The sequence below is a fragment of the Microcaecilia unicolor genome, chromosome 2 (genome assembly GCF_901765095.1).
Source record: "Microcaecilia unicolor chromosome 2, aMicUni1.1, whole genome shotgun sequence".
Classification (NCBI taxonomy): Eukaryota; Metazoa; Chordata; class Amphibia; order Gymnophiona; family Siphonopidae; genus Microcaecilia; species Microcaecilia unicolor.
The window spans coordinates 190466033-190478174 of record NC_044032.1 but is presented as its reverse complement, the minus strand read 5'-3'; the positions used below and the strand labels follow the sequence as shown (position 1 = coordinate 190478174).

The window sequence follows — 12142 nt, the reverse complement described above, 5'->3', positions numbered from 1 at the left end:
ATGCCCCTCCATATATAGAATCTGGGGGATAAACCCTTTCAAATTTAGAGTATAAACTCCTTCACTCCTGAGCCTACCTAGACTTCTACTTTAAAATCATACATATCAGGGGAAAGTGCTTTTTTGCCCTAAGGAAAGAATACTTTTGTGGGCAAAGGAGATTCAAGCCAGCCAGACTCAGTTTTCACCCAAGGAATGCTTTCTTCCCTGAACTCTAACTTGACTCCTGCCGCTGAGCTTTCTGACTAACCTGTCCAGAGAGGAGCCTAGTCTAATTTAATTTGGGGGGAGAAATCTGCTTTCTTCTCATTTATGTCCCTCACATTTGTACTCTTTTATAAAACCAAGAATGTTTCTCCTTTTCTCTGCAGTTGCTTTCCAGGACTTGTGTCCTTTTGGCCACGGAACCGTCCCTGGTATTGGTGATACACGTGAAGGTATTGCTTTTTTGAGAAACTATTTGGAATTTTTTAAAATGTATTTTATTATAAATAATTTGCTAAGGACCCTGTTTACTAAGCCGCGCTGCAGGCGTGCAAACTTTTTAGTGCACACTAAAATTAACGTGCGCTAACACTAGAGACACCCTTAGGAATATAATGGGTGTCTCTAGTGCCTACAGAGCAGCTTAGTAAACAGGGCCCTAAATCTTTTGCTGGAAGAATTTTGTCTCATGTTAAATACAGTTTATTTTTTATTTATAAATCATTTGTTGAATCTTTTGCTGGAAGGATTTTGACTCGTGTTAATCCAGTTACCTCTCAGAGTCTTATCTAGCTGTGAAAGTCTGAATAACTTTTGAGTTGTTACATTTTTATGTGGGTGCAAATATATCTGGATTAGGGAATGGGTTTATTTTATTTTATATTTAAGTGAAGTTGGGGGCATCTGCTTTGTGGTAAAAATGTTAACTTCAATGAAAGGTTAGAAGGCTGTTTTCAAACATAACAACAAAACAAAAAGTGAGAAATGGAAAAAGGCTTTCATCAAACAAAGGGACTAAAAATATTTTAATGCACATAACACATAAAATAGTTAATTTATAATTGTAACATAAAACACTCAGCTGTTGTATTAAAGACTCAACGTGGCACTGCGTTTTGGCCCAAAAAGCCTGCCTCGAGAGTCTTACAGAGTTTTGTCAATAAAAGTAAAACCAACAACTTCAAATAAACAATGTGGAATAGTCTTTAAAAAGACCTTGGGGAAAAAAACCAAGATGAAACCTCAGGCGAATCTCTGAAACAGTAATCTCTAACAGTAATGGAGAAAAACAATTCATGAAGCAGTTCCCACTTTTTACAGAGGAATGTTTTTCTTCATCATTGTTTCAGAGATTCGCCTGAGGTTTGATCTTGTTTTTTTCTCAAAATCTTTTTAAACACCATCCCACATTGTTTATTTGAAGCTGTTGGTTTTACTTTTACAGACAAACCTCTATAAGACTCCTGAGGCAGGATTTTTGGGCTGAAACGAGGCACCGTGTCGAGTCTTTTATATAACAGCGGAGTGTTTTATGTTACAGTTATAAATTTAGCGATTTTATGTGTTATATGCGTTAAAATATTTTTAGTCCTTTTCTTTGATGTGAACCTTTTTCCATTTCCCATTTTTTGTTTTCTCAATGCTTCTTTTGTAAGATTTGTGGGTTCAGCCATCACATGGTTTACATACTTATAACAACACAAGTGTGTCTTAGTACTAAAGGGTTATGTTTTTCAGATGTGAATGAGTGTCTCGAGAACCCAGGCATTTGTTTAAATGGCCACTGTATCAACACTGATGGGTCATTCCGCTGTGAGTGTCCTATGGGATACAATCTGGATTACACTGGAATCAGTTGTATGGGTAAGTGCATATATGAAGTGCATAACTGAGATGAATCTGAGGACTTCCATATGAGCACCGCTTTCCTGAGCCTCCCATCATGGCAGTAGCCAGTGACTGTCTTTGCTCTCTATGACTGCTCATGCCTTCTTGCTTCATCTCTCACTGCTATTCACAACACGAGGAAAACCCTGGCGGTGAGAAGGCTGAAATATGTTATGGTTCAAATGCACATATCATGGATGGTTTGGTCACTAGAGGTAGATATCACATACATGTAACTCCCTCTTCTACCCTCCCACCATGAGACAGAGCAAGTATTTTAAGGATAGAGGGGAAGACAGTGTGAGCACATGGCTTCTTTAGCACCAGTACACCTTTTAATGTATTTTGTCATCATTATGATTTGGGCAGTTCTTGTTCCTCCACCAGAATAGCAAAGCAAGTTGTCTGCTGTGAACATAAGCACTTTTAGAGTGAAACCTTCAGAAACTATAGAGGTGATTTAGATATGACTTGCATAGTTGCAGGCTGCAAAGACACTTTTAACACTTAATCTTTCACACATTTGTAAAGAGGAATTACCCATGAGTACTTTTCCAGAATTACCAAGTGTAAAGCGCGGGCGCTAGAAGCATCTATGTACTTTGCATCTGTTTTTTGGGTGGACAGAGAGTGAGGTTGATAGTTCACATATATTTGAAAAGGAAATATGCCAGTGGCTAAAAGTGTGTGGTTCATGGTACTTGTGTGTATATTTAACCACACATGAAGAGAGAATTTTCAATCAGATCATTTTAATCAGATAAATACCTTAGGGGCCCTTATAGGAAGCAGCGGTAAGCCCACCTCGGGCTTACTGTGTGCCAATCTGGAACTAGCCCAGCAGTAGTTCCCACCCCTAGCACATGCCATTTCCAGGGCTACAAAAATATGTCCTATTTTTATAGTGAGCAGCTTGCTCCAAGGACCCGGACCAAATTTGGTTGCGGAACTGCCCTGGATCAGCTGGAGTCTCGGCTGCAGGCCTGCTCGAGGTTGGCTGAGGACGGGAGCAGTTCATTTGGCCCTTTCGGGCACAGAAGACAGCGGACCAGCGGTCAACGGCTGCCCGGCCGGACCACCAGCCTCGGCGGTCTCGCCTCGAATACGCTGAGAAGGGCACTGTCGAGCCTGGGTCCTACCGCGGACATCCTACTGGGGGGGTCCGCTGCCGCCTAACACATCCTGCTGGGAGGGCAGCCACCGCCGAGCGCATCCTGCCGGGAGGGTAGCCGCTGCCATAGCCAAGTGCCGTGCGTGGCTCCTCTCATCCAAAGCCACAACATTACCCTGCCGAGCAGCAGCACTGCCCTGCCGGGCAATTTGCTGCCGTGAGCCTGACCAGCCTCCTCCGAACCAGAGAGAGGTGCTGGCAGGCCGGACACCCGTCCGAAACTGCGAGTAAAGAATCAGAGTAAAGAATCAGAATGAATGTGTGACCATAGAGACGGGAAAACAAATATCTTATGGTCTCACTAAACAGCACAAGCGGCACAAGACCCCCATCGGGAATCGGAAACCGGACTAAATGCAGGAAGAACATCGGAGCACACCTAAACCACTTTACAGCAGTCATACGCACGCAGTCATACGTCCGTCTAACCCCAGAGGGTGTGATGGCGCCGTGGGGAAAAAGAGAGAGACGATAGAGGTGCCCAAAGCCAAGCACAGCAGGACCTGGATCTCGGCAGCACAAGACTGCAAAACCCCTGCAACCAGAATAACACAGCAAACCACAGGACCTCGAAGATCCAAAACTGTGAACAGGTTGATTAAACAGCCAAGGATCTTCGGGCTATCTCCCTTATATTCTAACCTCCAACACAATGCTCTGAACTGATGGCAACATAACTGAACAACAAACTGTGAGTAAACTATCTTAATAATACCCATAAATCCACCACCACCGCCCACCTATACTACAAAGTACTCGGAACCACCACTGACCTCATCATCAGACCTAAGCTAACCGAAAATACGTAAAACACACAAGATCGGAACATAAGAATCCAGCCCAAAGAACAAAGCCCTACCACACTACTATCATACGCGACCACTAGTAGCCCGCAGCGAATTGACAACATAATGAACACCGTCAGAATGCTCCTAACAATTTACTCCTTATCCCTGATCCAACAAACATTAACTACACCACTTTACAAAAACCAACATTATACCCACACCACACAACCACAATAGACCAGCCAGACACACGGCACCCAACCAAACTAACAACCAGAACAAAGGAATTACATCAACATGCAGACAACATCAACAAAAGGAAAAAAAAAGGCCACAACAAACCAATACTAACTAAACAACAGCAACTGACAAAAATCAACTTAACACTGTACACAGTGGACCCCTACCAAAAAATTCAAGTGGGCTACATCAAAGCCAGATCCATAGTAAACAAGGCAGCAATAATAACAGACTGGATCACGTCAGGAAACTTGATCAACTTTTCATCAGTGAAACCTGGATTCATGATCAAAATGACCCCATAATTATAGACCTCTGCCCCCCCCCAGGATACAAGATCACTCACTGGACCAGAAAAGATAAGAGAGGCAGAAGCAGTGGTGTGCTGGAGCCGGCTCGCTCCGGCTCGCAAGATCCGGTTGTTAAATTTTGGCCGAACTTGCGAGCCGGTTGTTGGAAAGGGCGAGCCAGCTCTCCCTCCCTCCGCCCTCCGGATCCGGTCCCTCACAGATCCTACCTTGACTATTGAATTCTTCGGGGCAGGCAGTGTTGCCTGCCCGCTGCTATCGCTGACTTTCCTCCGCCGCCTGTTTGCGCTTTAAAAATGGCCGCCGAGACTTCTGTAAGTCTCAGCGGCCATTTTGAAGCGCAATCGGGCGGCGGAGGAAAGTCAGCGATGGCAGCGGGCAGGCAACACTGCCTGCCCCGAAGAATTTGATGGCCAAGGTAGGGTCGGTGAGGGACCAGATCGGGAGGGAGGGAGGGAGGAAGCAGGAGAATTTGTGAAACAAGTCGGGAGGGGGTGGCAGGGGAGAGAAGGGAGCTGCTGGGCATGGGTGGATGGAGGACAGGGGAGAGGAGGGTCACTGCTGGGCATGTGTGGATGGAGGGCAGGGGAGAGGAGGGTCACTGCTGGACATGGGTGGATGGAGGGCAGGGGAAAGGAGGGTCACTGCTGGGCATGGGTGGATGGAGGACAGGAGAGAGAAGGGTCGCTGGCCATGGGTGCATGCAGGGCAGGGGAGAGGAGGTCACTGCTGGGCATGGGTGGATGGAGGACAGGGGAAAGGAGGGTCACTGCTGGGCATGGGTGGATGGAGGGCAGGGGAGAGGAGGGTCACTGCTGGACATGGGTGGATGGAGGGCAGGGGAGAGAAGGGTCGCTGGCCATGGGTGGATGGAGGGCAGGGGAGAGAAGGGTTGCTGGCCATGGGTGGATGGAAGGCAGGGGAGAGAAGGATCACTGGCCATGGGTGGATGGAGGGCAGGGGAGAGAAGGGTCGCTGGGTATGGGTGCATGCTGGGCAGGGGAGAGGAGGGTCACTGCTGGTCATGGGTGGATGGAGGGCAGGGGAGAGGAGGGGAGAGAGAATAAATGCTGGGCATGGATGGAGGGGAGGGAAGAGTGAGGAAGGAGATAAGATAAGGGAAAAGGAAGAGAGGAGAAAAACTGCACATGGATGAAGAAAATAGGCAGAAGCTGAGGACCAGAAATGAAGAAGAAAGGAGGAAAGGAAAGAAATAAATGGAAAGGAAGCCCTGGAAATGGAGTTAAGAGGACAGATAGCAGCAGAATCGGATACTGAGCCAGCATGATCAGAAAAACAGTCACCAGACAACAAAATAGAAAAAAATCATTTTATTTTCATTATAGTGTTTGGAATATGTTCCCTTTGAGAATCAGGTGCTCAACATTAAAAGTTTATATTTATTTACTTATTTATGACATTTTATCCCACATTAAACATGAATTAGATTGGAACCTGGGATCATTTAATTATTTTTTCCTGGAGAGAGTAATGCATTGCCCCCCCCCCCCCCCCCCCACTGGCTATAGCCAGCTCTGCAATTTTAAGGGGCGCAGAGGTGGGCGGGGGGAGGTGCAGAGGTGGACAGGGTGGGCGCCGAGGTGGACCGGGGAGAGAGCCTGTTGTTAAAAATTTACCAGCACACCACTGAGTAGAGGCATAGCACTAATCCATCGATCCCACTTCAATACCGGAACCATTGCCGAGTCCATAACACCCCAACTTGAAATCGCCTCAATCAGAATCCAACACACAACCTTGCTTGACCACTTAAATTGTGTCTTGTTTTATAGACCACCAGGCAACTGGAACGAATGCCAATCACAGTTCATGGATTTGATATCAAACACCTGCGTAACTAACTCCAACATACTAGTACTAGGTGACATCAGCCTCCACCTAGAAGACCCAAACTCCACCAATGCAAGAGACTGCGAGGAATTCCTCCAACTATGGGACCTTAAATGGCCACACATGCAAGCAACCCATGTCAAAGGATACACTCTCGACCTTATCACACACAAATTGTCCACAGAACAGAACCTAATAATATCAGACACTAAATGGACAGAAACACCATGGTCAGACCATTACAAACTAAACCTATCCCTGAAATGGCGGGAAAAGGGTTCACACCGTATACAAGAACGCACAACATACTGTACAAGAGGCAAAATAGACTCAGAAACATTCTGGCAACAAATTTACAATAACGAATGTACAGCACAAACAAACTCTATAGATTACCTCTCAGATTGGGATAATAGATGCAGAAGCATACTAGATGAAATAGCACTGCTTCAAACAAGAACCTCACGCGGGCATAACTCGATACCATGGTACAACGAGGAACTGAAAAAACTAAAAACACAAACTAGGAAACTCGAATGAGCATGGAAAAAATAAAAGATGTGTGCACACTCAACGCATGGAAACAAACTCAAAGAAAATACAAATATGCAATATGACAAACCAAAAGATCATACTATAAAATCAAGATAGGGCCAGACTACAAAGACATGAAGAAACTATATCAACTCGTGAACAAACTACTAGACACCACCATGGTCACCATGACCAACTCAGACACTCCATCTGCAGACAAACTCGCTAAATACTTCAAGGAAAAAATTGAAAACCTACGCAACACCTTATCCCAGAACAACACCGACATCGATAAATTCCTCGAATGTCTGGACCTAACCCCCGGTAAATACCCAGAAGACCAAATCTGGACAAACTTCGATCTCCTTAACACCAAAACAATCGCCAAAGCAATCAACAAAGGTGCCAAGACTCACTGTAAATTGGACACCTGCCCCAGTTACCTAATAAAATCCGCTCCTCTACGTTTCATAGCAGATCTCACATCTCATCTAAACTACATGCTTCAACATGGACACTTCCCTAAGGAAAACGGTAACATTTTACTCACCCCAATTCCAAAAGATACAAAGAAAAAAATGAATGAAATCACCAACTACCGGGGGAGGGACCAAGATGGCGGCACGCACTGAACACACTTGAGCTCTCTCGTGACAAGCTACTAACAAACTAATTCTTCAAAAACAATTATGCCCCATACCAAAAGAAAAGGTTTGGTTAAGGCTGGAGCCTCGTCAGCCAGAACCTCCTCACCATCACAGCTGACCATTGAGAGGTTCGCGGTGAAAACGCCTGATCAAAAATCCGGGAGGAACCCTGCTGTCCTAGGAGGAGGAGAACCCTGTGACTTAGGACTGGATGTTACACTCTCACCCCCGGACTTCAATCCACCACCTCTGCCCGCAGCTTACCTGACTCAGCTGAGATCGTCGGAATCGGAAGATGGCGAAGATCGGCCTCAGGTAAGAGGCTCTGTTGATGGGAAGGCTAGCGGAGATCTGGGACCTTTGAATCCCCAGCCATTGTTATCATCTAAACCGGAGCCGGTTACATTGGTGCTCTCCAAAATCTTGACATTAAACTGACTAACTCTATTCTAGAAATCACCAACTACCGCCCAGTAGCATCCATCCCCACTGGTAGTCAAACTGATGGAGAGCATGGTAACCAAACAACTCACAGATTACATAAACAAATTCTCAATATTACACGAATCACAATCAGGATTTCGCTCCAACCACAGCACAGAAACAGTACTAATTTCTCTCCTAACCAAATTTAAACAAGAAATTGCAACCGGCAAAAGCATACTTCTCCTACAATTCGACATGTCTAGCGCATTCGACATGGTTAACCACAAAATACTACTAAACATTCTAGAATACTTCGGAATCAGTGGAAATGTACTTAATTGGATTAAGGGTTTTCTAACCACTAGAACATATCAAGTGAAATCAAATTCAAACATATCACCACCATGGAAAACAGACTGCGGAGTACCCCAAGGATCACCGCTATCACCGATCCTTTTCAACCTAATGATGACCCCGTTAGCTAAGTCCTTATCCACCCAAGGCCTTAACCCGTACATTTACGCCGACGATGTCACGATATACATCTCTTGCAAACATGATCTAACAGAAATCAACAATGAAATCAAACTCAGCTTGAACATCAAGAACTCATTGGCAAATGCATTTCAACTAAAACTCAATGCAGAAAAAAACACACTGTCTCATCCTCTCATCCCAATACAACACGAACAAACCCACCAACATAAGCACCCCGGACTACACCCTTCCTGTTTCAGACAGCCTGAAAATTCTCGGAGTCACAATAGACCAAAACCTCATGCTGGAAAGCCAAGCGAAATCTGTAACAAAGAAAATGTTCCACTCAATGTGGAAACTCAAACGAGTAAAACCTTTCTTCCCAAGGGAAATATTCCGCAACTTGGTACAATCAATGGTACTGAGCCACCTAGACTACTGTAATGGAATCTATGCGGGATGCAAAGAAATAATCATAAAGAACCTCCAAACTGCTCAAAACACTGCAGCCAGGCTTATATTTGGCAAAACAAGATTCGAAAGCGCCAAACCCCTATGAGAAAAACTGCATTGGCTCCCAATCAAAGAACGTATTGCGTTCAAAATCTGCACTCTGGTTCATAAAATCATCTATTGCGAAGCCACTGGATACATGTTAAACCTCATAGACCTTCCAACCAGAAACAAAACAAGATGAACACACTCATTCCTAAACCTTCACCACCCAAGCTGCAAAGGTCTCAAATACAAATCAACCTATACATTCAGCTTCTCCTATATAAGCACGCAACTTTGGAACGCACTACCAATCGCCGTCAAAACAATGTCTAACCCTACCAAACTTCCGGAAATCACTAAAGACTATCTTGTTCAAAAAGGCATACCCTAACGACCCGACTTAAACACCTGCATCCTGCAACACAACGATACTAATACTCGAACTGGACTTAACATAACGCTTCCTCTTTTCTATTTCCTTATGTGTCTGTCACATAAGGGAATAGATACCATAATATCACTCTGTATTTGTCATACCGGAAAGGCGATCGCCTCACGGTACTATGTAAGCCACATTGAGCCTGAAAATAGGTGGGAAAATGTGGGATACAAATGCAACAAATAAAAAAAATTAAATAAATAAATAGTGCCAGAACTTAGCCAGCAGTAAACAGTGCTGCCCAGTTAGCGCGAGAGCCCTTACCAACATCTCAATGTGTGACAGTAAGGGCTCCCCATTGAAATGGCCATGCGGTAAGTGGTTCACTTACCACATGACCATTTCTTTTTCCCAAAAATGGACAGCCTTTTACCCACTGCAGTAAAAGGGGGCATCAGTGCATGTTAAAAACACACAACGAATGACGGATCCAAGATGGTGACTGGAGCAGTCGCGCGTTTTTTTCTGCTCTTGAACTCTCTGAAGGAGCCTGGCGTTAAGAACTTTCCCCGTTTTGTATAATGGGGAAAAGAAAGGGGAAAGCTAAGGCTCTTACCTCCTCGAGCCTGGCAGCAACCCCTTCTTCATGTCAAACTACCATGGAGAACTTCGGGGTGAGGACGCTCGGGAAGCAGACGCTCGGGAAGCTTCACATCTTTCGACGTGGACCGCAGCATAGAGGGAGTGTTGCTGAGTCCTCCCTCCAACATAGCCCCCCCCCCCCCCCCCCCACGACCTGGAAGCAACTCTGTGTTGGCAGGGTCACAGCAAAGGGAGGCGCCTGGAGCGGAACAGCTTTCACTTGCTGAGAGAAGAGAAGATGCAGGTAGCTCAGCTCTTCTCGTCTCCTTCCCAGGGCACAGCTTCCAGGGGAAATGGAGGATTGATAAGACCAGCTGTGGTGACGATGGAGTCGCTATGGGATGCTATCCAAGGTTTGAATTCTACTCTGCTATTGATATCTAGTTCCTTTAAGGGAGAGATTTTGGAACTTAAACAATCTTATCAAAATCTGTCTGATAATATTCAAGATCAATCTAGTAAAACTATCGCATTAGAAGGGGAAATTACTCTGCTACATAGTGTTACCTCAATGCTTATCAAAGAGAGAGATATTCAAGCTCGTAAGCTTGAATATCTAGAAAATCAAGGATGAAGAAATAATTTGAGGTTTTAAAATTTTCCCAAATCACCTTAATACCTGCTTTTGAAATGCTTAAAAAATACTTTGGAGAAATATTGGGAATTCTGGCTGAGGGCTATCTGCCCATAGACAGAGCCCAATATATAATGAGGAATTCAAGATTTTCTAATGAACAACCTCAACCCCTTTCTGATTTAAATGACTGAATTTCTGGAAAGTTCTTTAGAAGTTGTGACAGAATGAACTACTCTCTTAGTGACTTTTGCCTTAAAGCCAGACAGAAATAATATTTTCCGTTCCTACTTCTGTCACATAAATGCTCTTTTTGGGGGGGGGTTAAAATCCAGGTTTTTCCTGATTTATCCAGGGACACACAAAAAAAGGAGAGAATTCCTGGCTTACAAACCAAGAGTTCTCAACTTAGGTGGGTTGTTTGAGTTAAAATTTCCTTGTAGATGTCTTGTGTCTCTTGACTCCATTAACTATGTTTTCTTTAACCCAAAGAAATTGATAGAACTTACTAATTCTAAAAAAAAGTACTAGGGTTTCCTTGGCTACACCCATTAGTTAATATGCTGTTTTATCGGCTGCAAGTATTATTCTGCTCCCAACTGCTTCAATGATATATATGTTTTCCTTCTTGTTTTACGTTTTCTTTTCTTTTTTTTGCCTAGTATCTGGATCCAAATATCGTGTGGACAAAATTAAGGAGGAAAGATTTCCATGATGTACTTGTCTATGTTTCTTAGTTTGAATTTGCAGATATTGCCTATGCATTTATGTTTAATATGTAAATGTAAAAATTAATAAAAATATATAGAAAAAACAAAACACAATGACGCTAGTACAGGCCCCCTTTTACCGCAGCTTAGTAAAAGCACCCCTTAGGGCAGTGGTTCCCAAACCTGGTCATTGAAGCACCCCAACCAGTCAGGTTTTCATTATATCCACAATGAATATTCATGAGATAGATTTGCATGCAGTGGAGGCAGTGCATACAGATCTCTCTGATGAATGTTCATTGTGGGTATCCTGAAAACCTAACTGACTGGGGTGCCTCCAGGACCAAGTTTGGGACCTATTGCCTGAGGGGTCCTTTTACTAAACTGCAGTTAATACTAGCATGTAGTTAAAATGTGCAACCATGGGGTGTGCTCAGGCATCCCACGGTAATCTTGGGATCAGCACACACTATCCACATGCTTAAAATTTATTTTTTAGTTCTGGGGATGTGTTTGGGGGTGGAGAGTGGGTGCGGCTATGCTAATGTGTTAGCATGTGAGCATTGCCGTGTGCAGTACCAGCTACAAAATAGGTGTTGGTAATGGCCGTGCGATAATGGGGAAATTAGCACGTGGTCCTTATTGGAAAAATAGAAAAATCTGCCTTCCAGCAGTTCTAAAAATGGCCTCAGCACACAGGAGAGACCCATGTTGAGGCTACCGCAGGCAACCTTTTAGCACTGCTTGGTAAAAGGGCCCCTTAGAAAACTATCCCCCTGTACTACTGTACCTGCCAAGTGGATGTTCTAACAAATTTATATCTTTCTTGCCTTGCTCCAGACACTGATGAATGTACCATTGGTAATCCTTGTGGAAATGGAACATGTACCAATGTTATCGGGACCTTCGAATGCAGTTGCCATGAAGGGTTTGAACCTGGCCCAATGATGAATTGTGAAGGTATTACAGCTTGTGTGCTCTCTCTCCAAATATTTCAAAAATATTTGTTTATTAATGTGGCATTA

The 12142-nt window shown here is 44.2% G+C and overlaps 1 protein-coding gene across 1 annotated transcript in view; it reads left to right on the top strand.

Annotated features, from left to right (window-relative positions):
* The window catches only part of FBN2 (fibrillin 2), a 526098-nt gene that overhangs the window by 385837 nt on the left and 128119 nt on the right, over positions 1 to 12142 (top strand). Inside the window, 3 exon segments of the mRNA XM_030191959.1 lie at positions 372 to 437; positions 1723 to 1848; positions 11958 to 12077. Coding sequence (XP_030047819.1) covers positions 372 to 437; positions 1723 to 1848; positions 11958 to 12077 — 312 coding nt within the window.